At 54.1% G+C, this 13,429-nt stretch overlaps 2 protein-coding genes across 4 annotated transcripts in view; one reads left to right on the top strand and one right to left on the bottom strand.

The window, feature by feature from the left end:
* Positions 1 to 8,866, top strand: part of PLXND1 (plexin D1) — a 93,704-nt gene extending 84,838 nt beyond the window's left edge. For both annotated transcript variants that reach the window (XM_072128997.1, XM_072128996.1), the window contains exons 31-36: positions 2,324 to 2,428; positions 2,619 to 2,782; positions 3,190 to 3,337; positions 4,156 to 4,296; positions 7,596 to 7,670; positions 7,760 to 8,866. In XM_072128997.1, coding sequence (XP_071985098.1) covers positions 2,324 to 2,428; positions 2,619 to 2,782; positions 3,190 to 3,337; positions 4,156 to 4,296; positions 7,596 to 7,670; positions 7,760 to 7,876 — 750 coding nt within the window. In that variant the 3' untranslated portion in view covers positions 7,877 to 8,866. The remainder of the gene's footprint in view (positions 1 to 2,323; positions 2,429 to 2,618; positions 2,783 to 3,189; positions 3,338 to 4,155; positions 4,297 to 7,595; positions 7,671 to 7,759) is intronic.
* Positions 8,867 to 9,859: 993 nt separating this feature from the next.
* H1-8 (H1.8 linker histone) lies at positions 9,860 to 12,542 on the bottom strand. 2 transcript variants are annotated; one of them, XM_072128071.1, is made up of 5 exons: positions 12,384 to 12,542; positions 11,212 to 11,480; positions 10,966 to 11,116; positions 10,771 to 10,826; positions 9,860 to 10,149 (listed from the first exon to the last, which is right to left on the bottom strand). In XM_072128071.1, the coding sequence occupies exons 1-5, from the start codon at positions 12,448 to 12,450 to the stop codon at positions 9,937 to 9,939; spliced, it is 756 nt and encodes a 251-aa protein (XP_071984172.1). In that variant the 5' UTR covers positions 12,451 to 12,542; the 3' UTR covers positions 9,860 to 9,936. The 2 variants fall into 2 exon arrangements, with proteins under 2 accessions (XP_071984172.1, XP_071984173.1); XM_072128072.1 differs by having other exon boundaries at positions 11,212 to 11,477; positions 12,384 to 12,535.
* Positions 12,543 to 13,429: the final 887 nt, after the last annotated feature.

Below are 13,429 nucleotides of genomic sequence, written 5' to 3'. Positions count from 1 at the left end.
CCCCCAGTAATGTAACACTCTGCCCCCCAGTAATGTGCCCTCTGCCCCCCAGTAATGTAACACTCTGCCCCCCAGTAATGTGCCCTCTGCCCCCCAGTAATGTAACACTCTGCCCCCCAGTAATGTAACACTCTGCCCCCCAGTAATGTAACACTCTGTCCCCCAGTAATGTAACACTCTGCCCCCCAGTAATGTGCCCTCTGCCCCCCAGTAATGTAACACTCTGCCCCCCAGTAATGTAACACTCTGCCCCCCAGTAATGTAACACCCTGTCCCCATCTTCACAGAAAAAACTGAAATGTAGATATTTTTGTTAATTTATTAAACAAGAAAACCTGAAATCTGCCCCGGTGATGAGTGTTCGGCCCCCCGGTGATGAGTATTCGGGCCCCCCGGTGATGAGTGCTCGCCCCCCCGGTGATGAGTGTTCGGCCCCCCCGGTGATGAGTGTTCGGCCCCCGGTGATGAGTGTTCGGCCCCCCCGGTGATGAGTGTTCGGCCCCCCGGTGATGAGTATTCGGGCCCCCGGTGATGAGTGTTCGCCCCCCCGGTGATGAGTGTCCGGGCCCCCCGGTGATGAGTGTTCGCCCCCCCCGGTGATGAGTGTTCGCCCCCCCCGGTGATGAGTGTTCGGCCCCCCCGGTGATGAGTGTTCGGCCCCCCCGGTGATGAGTGTTCGGCCCCCCCGGTGATGAGTGTTCGGCCCCCCCGGTGATGAGTGTTCGGCCCCCCCGGTGATGAGTGTTCGGCCCCCCGGTGATGAGTATTCGGGCCCCCGGTGATGAGTGTTCGGCCCCCCGGTGATGAGTGTTCGCCCCCCCGGTGATGAGTGTCCGGGCCCCCCGGTGATGAGTGTTCGGCCCCCCCGGTGATGAGTGTTCGGCCCCCCCGGTGATGAGTGTTCGGCCCCCCGGTGATGAGTGTTCGGCCCCCCGGTGATGAGTATTCGGGCCCCCGGTGATGAGTGTTCGGCCCCACCGGTGATGAGGGTTCGGCCCCCCCGGTGATGAGTGTTCGACCCCCGGTGATGAGTGTTAGGCCCCCCGGTGATGAGTGTTCGGCCCCCCGGTGATGAGTATTCGGGCCCCCGGTGATGAGTGTTCGGCCCCACCGGTGATGAGGGTTCGGCCCCCCGGTGATGAGTATTCGGGCCCCCGGTGATGAGTGTTCGACCCCCGGTGATGAGTGTTCGACCCCCGGTGATGAGTGTTAGGCCCCCCCGGTGATGAGTGTTCGGCCCCCCGGTGATGAGTATTCGGGCCCCCGGTGATGAGTGTTCGACCCCCGGTGATGAGTGTTCGGCCCCCAGTGATGAGTTTTTGGCCCCCGGTGATAAGTTTTCGGCCCCCAGTGATGAGTATTTGGCCCCCAGTGATGAGTATTTGGCCCCCGTTGATGAGTATTCGGCCCCCGGTGGTGAGTGTTCGCCCCCCCCGGTGATGAGTGTTCGGCCCCCCCGGTGATGAGTGTTCGGCCCCCCCGGTGATGAGTGTTCGCCCCCCCCCCCCCGGTGATGTGTATTCGCCCCCCCGGTGATGAGTGTTCGGCCCCTCCGGTGATGAGTGTTCGGCCCCCCCGGTGATGAGTGTTCGCCCCCCCCCCCCCCCGGTGATGTGTATTCGGCCCCCCGGTGATGAGTGTTCGGTCCCTTTGCTCAGTGATGAGTAGAAGCTTTGGACCTGGTGCAGCCCGGAGGCTTCTTGGGAAGATGCTACAAGTTTCTCCCCCCTGGATTTGGGGATCCTCTGCCTCTTCCTTGCAGATCCTCTCCAGGTCCCTCAGGTTGGATGGTGAACGTTGGTGGAGGATTATGGAGGCCACTGTGCTCTCAGGAACCTTGGCCAGATCTGTGCCCTGCCACAATTCTATCTCTGAGCTCCTTGGACAGTTCCTTAGACCTCATGATTCTCATGTGCAGTGACATGCTCTGTGATCTGTAAGGTCTTATATAGACAGGTGTGAGCCTTTCATAATGAAGTCCAATGAGTTTAATTAAACACAACTGGACTCCAATGAAGGAGTAGAACAATCTCAAGGAGGATCAGAAAGAAATGGACAGCATGTGAGTGACATATAAAAGTCACAGCAAAGAGTCTGAATACTTTTCACCAGGTGATATTTCAGTTTCTGTCAAAATGGGGGCAGAGGGCACAATAATGAGCAAATAAAATAACTTTTTTTGATCTTGCCGATTGGCTGCAATGAAACAAAGAGGAGACAATTTGGCAGAACAGTGACCAGAAGCTGGACAGTAAACAGGAATGAGTGGTTATAGATGGAGAGCCCCTTTAATAATACTGACCCTGACATTAATCTCTTCCAGGTCCTCCCGACTGAAGACATCCTAGAGAATAAGAAATCTCACCGGCAGAGTCATCGGAAGAAGGTCCTACCCGAAATCTATCTCACCCGCCTCCTCTCTACAAAGGTACGGAAATCAGCAGTGGCCAGTCACACAGCGGGGTCAGAGGTCCTGGTGGCAGAGGTCACGGTGACCTACACACTATGTATTGGGGATTCCTGAGTTGTGGCTCTGATTATAGTGAACATTGACCCCCTACACTTCACCCTTTCTCCTGGGGTCATCATCATCATTACTGTTTCTGTTTGGGCTTTAGGGAACGTTGCAGAAATTCCTGGATGACCTTTTCCGGGCCGTCCTCAGCATCCGGGAAGACCGGCCGCCCCTCGCCATCAAGTATTTCTTTGACTTCCTGGAGGAACAAGCAGAGAAGAGGGGGATCTCCGACCCGGACACCTTACACATATGGAAGACCAACAGGTAAGAGGCAGCCTGCAGGTCCATACCTCTGCTTCGTGTCAGTGAATGGAGCATTGCAGGATCTGGGGCCACTTGTACCCACAGATGAATGAAGCAGATGATCACACAGCTTCTATGTCTATGGCCATAGAGTCGATAGAGAATAAGTTGTAGATTGTAAGCTCTTGTATAACAACAATCATTGCCCTCCATCCACCCACGGATTTCCTATCTTCTATTATGTGATGTAGGTAGGATACCCCTTTAACTTTTGCTTTTCGGCAAGTGGTGTTACGTTACAATGTCGCAGTGGTGCATCAGGGATACATTGAAACGAGCGCTGCAGCTGTGGACGGATCAGGATGAAGTCTGTGGATGTGACACGTAGGATCAGCGTCTTCACCGCCTTCTCCTTCTCTCCCCTCCAGTCTCCCCCTGCGCTTCTGGGTGAATATCCTGAAAAATCCAGAGTTTGTATTTGACATGGAGAAGTCGGACCACATGGACGCCTGCCTGTCGGTCATCGCCCAAGCGTTCATCGACGCCTGCTCCATCTCCGATATGCAACTGGGCAAGGTGAGGTCGTGCGTCCAGCGGGGGGCGTCACTGAGTACATTGTACTACTAATCCTATAAAATCTGCGGGGTCGAGGGGATCATCTCTGTTTAGCTCTTCCACATCGGATGAATTATTATTTGGAAGGGGGAACACTCAGCGTTCAGACCCCCGATCTACAGATGTTTACGTGTTTCCTCAAATTCTCGCTCTGGGAAAATTCCTGAGATGTTCCTCTAAGACCCCAAACCATATATCAAACTTATATACACATTCCCTTATTATTTCCTGTGCTCCTCCCTGACCCTATAATCTGCCGATCTCTAACCCCGCTACTGTGTGATATCCTGGCTTATACTCTAGTCACCTCCAGAGCTGCATTCACAGGTGTCTCTGTATTAGAAGACATAACCTCCAGCTGTGGAGATGGAGTCGGGGCCCTTACAATGGGTCCTGACAGCTGAAGCTTTATTTACAGGACAGAAATCTGGGAGACACATGTGATGAGGCCCCCCATTACCTGCACATAGTAACGTGGGTGTATTGTCAGTCTGTGGTGTGGATGGAGCCCCCGAGGGTCTCCGGGCCTCGCAGCACAGCTGGGAATGTTTTCGGTGACGAGAGTTCAGTGACCTACACGGATAAATACTTGCAGGAAATGCCTTTAAGGGGGGCATCAAAAGATTGTACAAGCGACCACACACAGCGCATGAAGAAGCGGGGTGAGAGCGCAGGGAGGGGGCGCCACTGAGCCAGGACTGGAGTCACCGTCAATGCTGTAGACTCGATCTATAGGCGCCGAGCTCCGGTTATAACATATGTATCCAAATTATTCCCAGGATTCACCCACCAACAAGCTGCTGTACGCCAAGGAAATTCCGGAATATCGGAAGATAGTGCAGAAATATTATCGGCAAATTAAGGAGATGAGTCCCCTGAGCGAGCAGGAGATGAACGCACACCTGGCCGAGGAGTCACGGGTAAGAGAGAGGGATGTAAGGGGGTCTGCACACCTGGCCGAGGAGTCACGGGTAAGAGAGAGGGATGTAAGGGGGTCTGCACACCTGGCCGAGGAGTCACGGGTAAGAGAGAGGGATGTAAGGGGGGCTGCACACCTGGCCGAGGAGTCACGGGTAACAGAGAGGGATATAAGGGGTTCTGCACACCTGGCGGAGGAGTCACGGGTAAGAGAGAGGGATATAAGGGGGTCTGCACACCTGGCCGAGGAGTCACGGGTAAGAGAGAGGGATTAAGGGGGTCTGCACACCTGGCCGAGGAGTCACGGGTAAGAGAGAGGGATGTAAGGGGGTCTGCACACCTGGCCGAGGAGTCACGGGTAAGAGAGAGGGATGTAAGGGGGTCTGCACACCTGGCCGAGGAGTCACGGGTAAGAGAGAGGGATGTAAGGGGGTCTGCACACCTGGCCGAGGAGTCACGGGTAAGAGAGAGGGATGTAAGGGGGTCTGCACACCTGGCCGAGGAGTCACGGGTAAGAGAGAGGGATGTAAGGGGGGCTGCACACCTGGCCGAGGAGTCACGGGTAAGATAGAGGGATATAAGGGGGTCTGCACACCTGGCCGAGGAGTCACGGGTAAAGGAGAGGGATGTAAGGGGGTCTGTACACCTGGCCGAGGAGTCACGGGTAAGAGAGAGGGATGTAAGGGGGGCTGCACACCTGGCCGAGGAGTCACGGGTAAGAGAGAGGGATATAAGGGGGTCTGCACACCTGGCCGAGGAGTCACGGGTAAGAGAGAGGGATGTAAGGGGGGCTGCACACCTGGCCGAGGAGTCACGGGTAAGAGAGAGGGATGTAAGGGGGTCTGCACACCTGGCCGAGGCGTCACGGGTAAGAGAGAGGGATGTAAGGGGGTCTGCACACCTGGCCGAGGAGTCACGGGTAAGAGAGAGGGATGTAAGGGGGTCTGCACACCTGGCCGAGGAGTCACGGGTAAGAGAGAGGGATGTAAGGGGGGCTGCACACCTGGCCGAGGAGTCACGGGTAAGAGAGAGGGATGTAAGGGGGGCTCCACACCTGGCCGAGGAGTCATGGGTAAGAGAGAGGGATGTAAGGGGGTCTACACACCTGGCGGAGGAGTCACGGGTAAGATAGAGGGATATAAGGGGTTCTGTACACCTGGCCGAGGAGTCACGGGTAAGAGAGAGGGATATAAGGGGGTCTGCACACCTGGCGGAGGAGTCACGGGTAAGAGAGAGGGATATAAGGGGTTCTGTACACCTGGCCGAGGAGTCATGGGTAAGAGAAAGGGATATAAGGGGTTCTGTACACCTGGCCGAGGAGTCACGGGTAAGGGAGAGGGATGTAAGGGGGTCTGCACACCTGGCGGAGGAGTCATGGGTAAGGGAGAGGGATGTAAGGGGGTCTGCACACCTGGCCGAGGAGTCACGGGTAAGAGAGAGGGATGTAAGGGGGTCTGCACACCTGGCGGAGGAGTCACGGGTAAGGGAGAGGGATGTAAGGGGGTCTGCACACCTGGCCGAGGAGTCACGGGTAAGAGAGAGGGATGTAAGGGGGTCTGCACACCTGGCCGAGGAGTCACGGGTAAAGGAGAGGGATGTAAGGGGGTCTGCACACCTGGCCGAGGAGTCACGGGTAAGAGAGAGGGATGTAAGGGGGTCTGCACACCTGGCCGAGGAGTCACGGGTAAGAGAGAGGGATGTAAGGGGGTCTGTACACCTGGCCGAGGAGTCACGGGTAAGAGAGAGGGATGTAAGGGGGTCTGCACACCTGGCCGAGGAGTCACGGGTAAGGGAGAGGGATGTAAGGGGGTCTGCACACCTGGCCGAGGAGTCACGGGTAAGAGAGAGGGATATAAGGGGGTCTGCACACCTGGCCGAGGAGTCACGGGTAAGAGAGAGGGATGTAAGGGGGTCTGTACACCTGGCCGAGGAGTCACGGGTAAGAGAGAGGGATGTAAGGGGGTCTGTACACCTGGCCGAGGAGTCACGGGTAAAGGAGAGGGATGTAAGGGGGTCTGCACACCTGGCCGAGGAGTCACGGGTAAGGGAGAGGGATGTAAGGGGGTCTGCACACCTGGCGGAGGAGTCACGGGTAAGGGAGAGGGATGTAAGGGGGTCTGCACACCTGGCCGAGGAGTCACGGGTAAGAGAGAGGGATGTAAGGGGGTCTGCACACCTGGCCGAGGAGTCACGGGTAAAGGAGAGGGATGTAAGGGGGTCTGCACACCTGGCCGAGGAGTCACGGGTAAGAGAGAGGGATGTAAGGGGGTCTGCACACCTGGCCGAGGAGTCACGGGTAAGAGAGAGGGATGTAAGGGGGTCTGTACACCTGGCCGAGGAGTCACGGGTAAGAGAGAGGGATGTAAGGGGGTCTGTACACCTGGCCGAGGAGTCACGGGTAAAGGAGAGGGATGTAAGGAGGTCTGCACACCTGGCCGAGGAGTCACGGGTAAGGGAGAGGGATGTAAGGGGGTCTGCACACCTGGCCGAGGAGTCACGGGTAAGAGAGAGGGATGTAAGGGGGTCTGCACACCTGGCCGAGGAGTCAAGGGTAAGAGAGAGGGATGTAAGGGGGTCTGCACACCTGGCCGAGGAGTCACGGGTAAGATAGAGGGATATAAGGGGTTCTGCACACCTGGCCGAGGAGTCACGGGTAAGATAGATGGATATAAGGGGTTCTGTACACCTGGCCGAGCAGTCACGGGTAAGAGAGAGGGATGTAAGGGGGTCTGCACACCTGGCCGAGGAGTCACGGGTAAGGGAGAGGGATATAAGGGGGTCTGCACACCTGGCCGAGGAGTCACGGGTAAGGGAGAGGGATGTAAGGGGGTCTGCACACCTGGCCGAGGAGTCACGGGTAAGGGAGAGGGATGTAAGGGGGTCTGCACACCTGGCCGAGGAGTCACGGGTAAGGGAGAGGGATGTAAGGGGGTCTGCACACCTGGCCGAGGAGTCACGGGTAAGGGAGAGGGATGTAAGGGGGTCTGCACACCTGGCGGAGGAGTCACGGGTAAGGGAGAGGGATATAAGGGGGTCTGCACACCTGGCCGAGGAGTCACGGGTAAGATAGAAGGATGTAAGGGGGTCTGCACACCGGGCTGAGGAGTCACGGGTAAGATAGAAGGATGTAAGGGGGTCTGCACACCTGGCCGAGGAGTCACAGTGAAGGATATAAGGGGGTCTGCATGCAGGAGAAGAAGAGGTCCTCCCCTCTCTCTTCACCTGGGCCTTGTGGTGGTCTCTCTCTGGGGTCTCTGTGATAGACTTCACCTTCATCTTTATCCGTTTTATATTTTCTCAGAAATACCAGAATAAATTCAACACCAACGTGGCCCTGGCTGAGATCTACAAGTACGCCAAGAAGTACCGCTCCCAGGTAAGCCGCGCCAAACCCTTACCGTAAGACACCGGCACCACCAGCGAGGTCCAGGGGTCCTGACCCGTCTCTACCTTCTCACCCCACAGATTGTCTGCGCCCTAGAAGCCAATCCCATCACCCGGAGGGGGCAGCTCCAGCACAAATTCGAGCAGGTGATTGTCCTGATGGAGGACGACATCTACACGTGTAGCAGTGAAGCGTAGGAAGCTGCGCGGACCCTCCTCTTCTCCTGGTGGATCCTCCAATGGGCAGATATCGGTCACCACCTCTTAGATGGCGGATATCAGCGACCCTCAAGATGTGCACAGAGGATTCCTAATGTATGAACGGTCCAAACTCGGCACCTGGAGGACATTCCCTTTCCAGGAACTTTTCGGGTCATACCCTGAACACACGCACTGTGCACGTCCCCGTATACTTTTCTGTAGGTCCAAGCCTTCCCTCTTCCATTATGTTCTCTTCATCGGACCGCAAGGGCACAACCAAGTCCATAGCAGAACCGTGACATTGGGTCACATACACACATCCCTGCCAGTGCCTTATAGTCATGGATCTCAGGATATTTGAAGGGAATGGGGCAGACTGCAGGATCCGGAGATGTAGTGATGCTGGGACCCCTCTAGTTTCCTTCCATCTTGAGGACTTCTGCTTGGTCTGTAGGGACCTTGTGAAGCTCCCACATCCATGCCATGGGGGGCACCAGGTGCGTTTCATAGGATCCAAGCACAAGGACGCAGCTTGCACCATCCCCCTCCGAACATGGCGGCCAAATACAATCCGTAATGTTGACGTATGAAGATTTGATCTCACGGGCAGCTATTAGAGCGAGTCCTCTGATCACTGGGACTGCAGAATCCTGGTGGTCTAGGGGAGCAGAAGGGTCACCCACACATTCCCTGGATCACAGACAATAGGAGTCCGAAACCTCTTCCCGTGCCAGATCCGCAGTATCCGAGTCCAGATCCATAGAAAGCCTTATACAATCCGATAGACCGTTGTGCAGTGCATTGTGGGACACCGGTGCTACAGACCCGACAATCCATCCAGACCCACCCAAATCGCTCTATGGTGGAGCAGAGTGAAATTCAGACTTTAACCCTTTGCCTCTGGCGGCGGAGGCGATTGTGCACACTGTATGTAGATGTATATAAAGCGAGATCCTGGTTTATGTATGAAAGTTCTATGTGATCTTTGTAATAAAATATTTAAAGTCTAATATTCTCATTATTCTGACATTTCAAGACTCATCTTCCACTCTAGTCACATCCAGAGCTGCAAGGAGATTCTTTCCAGGAGTGTCACTGCATCAAGTGCACTGGGGGTCCTCACACTGCTGTGCCATTAGCTCTGTGCATTGGACTGCTCCACAGCCCCTCAAATTAACAAGCCTTCTTCTCAGTTTTTACGTTAGTCTGTACCGGTGTGGGACTGTGAAGCAGTTTATTAGAGAGCACAGCAGTGAGGACACATCCCCTGTATGGTCCTTGAATATAAATCCATATTTCACAGTCCTGCGGCTAATAACATTCAAAGGTCTGAATACACACCTTTCCAGGGACCATACAAAATACTGACTACAGAGTGCACAGCAGTGTGGGAACACATCCGCAAAACACTTAGAAGCTACAATCCTGGAGTATAAATCCATACATCACAGTCCTGCTGCTACTAACAATATACACAAAGGTCTGATTACACATTTCTCCAGGGACAATACATAACACTGGCTGCAGAGAGCACAGAGCACAGCAGTGTGATGTCTGATTACACATCTCTCCAGGGACAATACATAACACTGGCTGCAGAGAGCACAGAGCACAGCAGTGTGAGGTCTGATTACACATCTCTCCAGGGACAATACATAACACTGGCTGCAGAGAGCACAGAGCACAGCAGTGTGAGGTCTGATTACACATCTCTCCAGGGACAGTATATAACCCTGGCTGCAGAGAGCACAGAGCACAGCAGTGTGAGGTCTGATTACACATCTCTCCAGGGACAATACATAACACTGGCTGCAGAGAGCACAGAGCACAGCAGTGTGAGGTCTGATTACACATCTCTCCAGGGACAGTATATAACCCTGGCTGCAGTCTGTATGGTCAGACCTGCTGACAGGTTCCCTCGTCTCCCTTACACCCTGTTCACACTGGGCAGATGTTCTCATCTCTAGACACCAGGACAAGTTTGTGGTTTTATTAGACACTTTATTCAGAATAATTTATAGACATTTACACAAGTTAAAACCCTGCGCCCCTGGAGGTCACTTCTTCCCCTTCTTGCTGCTCTTAGCGGCAGGTTTCTCCTCTGGGTTCTCCTCCTGCGGCTCAGTCGTCTTCTTCTTGGCCTTTTCCTTCTTGGGTTTTGCCTCTTCCTCTGCGGCCGGGGCTTTGGCTTTCGGCTTCTTTGCCGGCGCCGGGGCTTTGCTCGTCTTCTCTCCGGCGCCTTTCTTTGGTTTAGTGGCCGCTGCCTTCACCTGCAAGAGACAAATAGTCACCGACTCATAGCAGAACCCAGGAGGATAGTCACCCACTCCCCAAATTAGATTGAGTGGCATGAAGTTACCCCTCATGGCTCCAGAATGACTACAACCCCCATTATGCCCAATGTCAGTTGGTTTGCAGAGTCTGAGGCACCACAGCAACAGTGTCAAACCTGGCAGCCGACACAACACGAGTCACATTGTATCTTATGGTGGATTTCCTAAACCAGGGACATTACCTCCAGGCCCTGTGACTGGTATCATTTGTCATCCATGGCTTCCTTATTCCAAATTCAGCTGCAGATTCACAGGCTGTTACAATGTGCACTGAAACTTTCTGCTGCAGTAAGAGGGAAAGATTTGCCCTTGGACAGTGCAACAGCCTGTGACTCTGCAGCACGGAGGGGCTCTGGTAACATGCCCCAGAAACCTTCTGTAGCAGTGTTTGGGGGGGGGGGGGGGGGGGGGTTATCATGATGGGAGATTTCCTTTAGTATGGACAGACCAAGGGACTCATCCCAGGGTAGACCCCGAATACTGAAGGGCGAATACACTGGACCAGCTGGGAGTTGTGGTTCTGCAGCAGATCTCGGGTGTAGGTTGTGGCTTGTTCACCTCTGGAGCCTTTTCCTTGTCCTTTCCTTTTGCCTTTTCCTTCTCCACGTCCTCATCTGCATTAGAGAAAAGGAATATGAGAACTGAGGGGGGGGGGGGTACTGAACAGAAGCTCTGGACCAGAACCTTGGCCCAATATCAGACCCCCCCCTCCCCCCACCATGATGCGTCATGACACAGCACCGCCCCAAATACCTTTAGCTTCCCCTTTCTCAGCCTTTGGTTTCTTGGGGACCTTCTTCTTGGGCTTCTCTTTGGTCTTCTCCTTGGGTTGGACATTGGGGTCCACATTCTCGGACATTTTATCTTCACCTCCCGCTTTAGATTTGGCGCCGGGCTTCGCCAGCTGCAGAGCAGACAATAACCCCCATCAACCTATAGCATCACCACATTGACCCCTATAGGAGGTCACAGTAGACCTTGACCCAAGAGCTCACGTACCTTGAAGCGGCCGGTGGCCCCGGTAGAGCTGGAGTTTGGAGGACGGATGAGGATTCCCTTCTCAATCCCCTTGTTCAGTGCGGATCTCAGGTGGAACTTCAGCCTGACAGCGTCTACGGTGGGGTGTGCGGCCAGGATACGCGTGCGGATGGCCTGCACCGAGGTCCCCTTCCTCTCGGAGGTCTTCAGAGCTTCCACCACCATGGACAGAGTCGAGGGGTGACCCAGGAGCTTCGGTTTAGCCATCTTGGGCTTAGCTTTGGTTTCTGCTGCAGATAGAGAACATTGCTTATCCAAAACAGCGCCACATCTGGTTGTGCTTGGTATTGCTTCTAAACCCTATTCAATGTATGGGGGTGCACCAGCCAGATAGTTGAGCCTTTTGCCTCAGGCGGCACCTAAAGCATGATACAGGGAAGCATTAGGGGCCAAGTTACCCAAAACTAGGCAGGACTCTTATCCAAGACCAGCATGGGCAGGAGACACTATGGAAAGCTTCCAGGAGTAATGTGGGGGGCACTATAGCTCACCTCCAGCAGCACTCCTGGGCCAGACCCCTCATTGAAGGGATTTACAGGTATATGGTGCGCCACACTTATCCAGAGGTGGTGTCTGGTATTACAGCTCAAACCCTTTTTATTTCACTGCAGTAACAGCCACAACCCAAGGACAGGGGTTTATTCTAGGAAATCCCTTAAATACAGCACAGGAGATTATGGAACAGGCATTTCTATTGGTTGATCTTATTAGACACCACCACAAGTGCATTATCTACTCATTACCTGCAGCGCCCCCTACAGGACAAGCAGAGTAGTAATTTTAACCAGAAACCTGCATTTGACTGCATCCTGAATAATATCTGCATGTAATACTCCACATATCCTGAAGGGGCACTACAGGAAATAAACCATTTTCCTATAGCAACCCTACAGGATAAGTGGGGTATTACAGGCAGCCAGTTACACATGACCACAACCTATCCAGATATTATACAGGAGGTTCTCTACTCCATTATAGATCTGCAGAAGAACTGCAGTAAATCCACTACATGCGAACAGGACACTAGGGCCTTAATGTGCACAAAGTAATTGCACCCCAGCAAATACCAGCCCCCCCAACACACTGCAACAGCCCCCCAACACACTGCAACAGCCCCCCTCCTGTGTCCTCACCTGCAGGGACTTCCTCCTGTCCCTTCTCTGGAGCAGACGCTGCAGCAGCCACTTTCTTAGGAGCCATAATTCCTTGTCCTCTGTAGATCAGTGCCTCCTCCTGCACCCGCTGCACCTTATATGCACCCGCCGGTCCCTCCCAATCAGCTCTGATGAGGATCTATGCTGCACCTGTCCCTAATTTCACAGGTTCCTGGATTATTCTTAAAGGGGTCCTGCCCCTGTGTTGGGCTGTGGTCACACGTACCGCTAGATGTCTGTTTGTAATGTGAGGCTAGCGCACAGGGGGAGGTCCTCGGCCCGAACGCACATGCGTTTCAGAGAAACGCATGCGATTGGCTTAACAATTGCATGCGTTTCCCTGGAAACGCATGTGCGTTCGGGTCGAGGACCTCCCCCTGTGCGCTAGCGTTGCGTTATGACGGACGCTTAGCGGTACGTGTGACCGCGGCCTTAGTGCTGGGTACAGCAGAGGGTTCATGTGGTTTAAGGGCTGCAGTGACATGATGTGTTGCGGTTTTGAACCGTGACCACATGTCGCATTGCGTTTTTTAATGCGTTGGCGCATTCCAAAGGCTTTAGCCTTGATCACATGCTGAGGTTACGTTGTGTTTCCACTGCATCTGATCTGCTAAAACACAATGTAACCTCAGCATGTGATCCAGGCTGAAGGCATTTGAATGGGTCAAAAACGCATCAAAAACTGCGATGCAATGCATTGTGTGAACATGCCCTGAGGTTACATATTAGCAAGTGCGTAAGCGCAACAAAAAACGCAATGGGGGTCATTTCCTAGGGCCCGATTCGCGTTTTCCCGACGTGTTACCCGAATATTTCCGATTTGCGTTGATTTCCCCTGAAATGCCCCTGGATTGTGGCACATCGGCGCTGGCATGCACGCGACGGAAATCGGGGGGCGTGGCCGAAAGAAAACGCGACGGATTCGGAAAAACCGCCGCATTTAAAACAAAAAATCTGTCGCGGAGCTTGCACTTACCTTCACTCGGTGTATTCCAGTGCGTTCCGATGCTCTTCAGCGCAGCAGC

This window comes from Engystomops pustulosus, chromosome 10, assembly GCF_040894005.1.
Source record: "Engystomops pustulosus chromosome 10, aEngPut4.maternal, whole genome shotgun sequence".
NCBI lineage: Eukaryota > Metazoa > Chordata > Amphibia > Anura > Leptodactylidae > Engystomops > Engystomops pustulosus.
The sequence above is the reverse complement of the archived record's forward strand: the minus strand, read 5'-3'. Positions and strand labels throughout refer to the sequence as shown.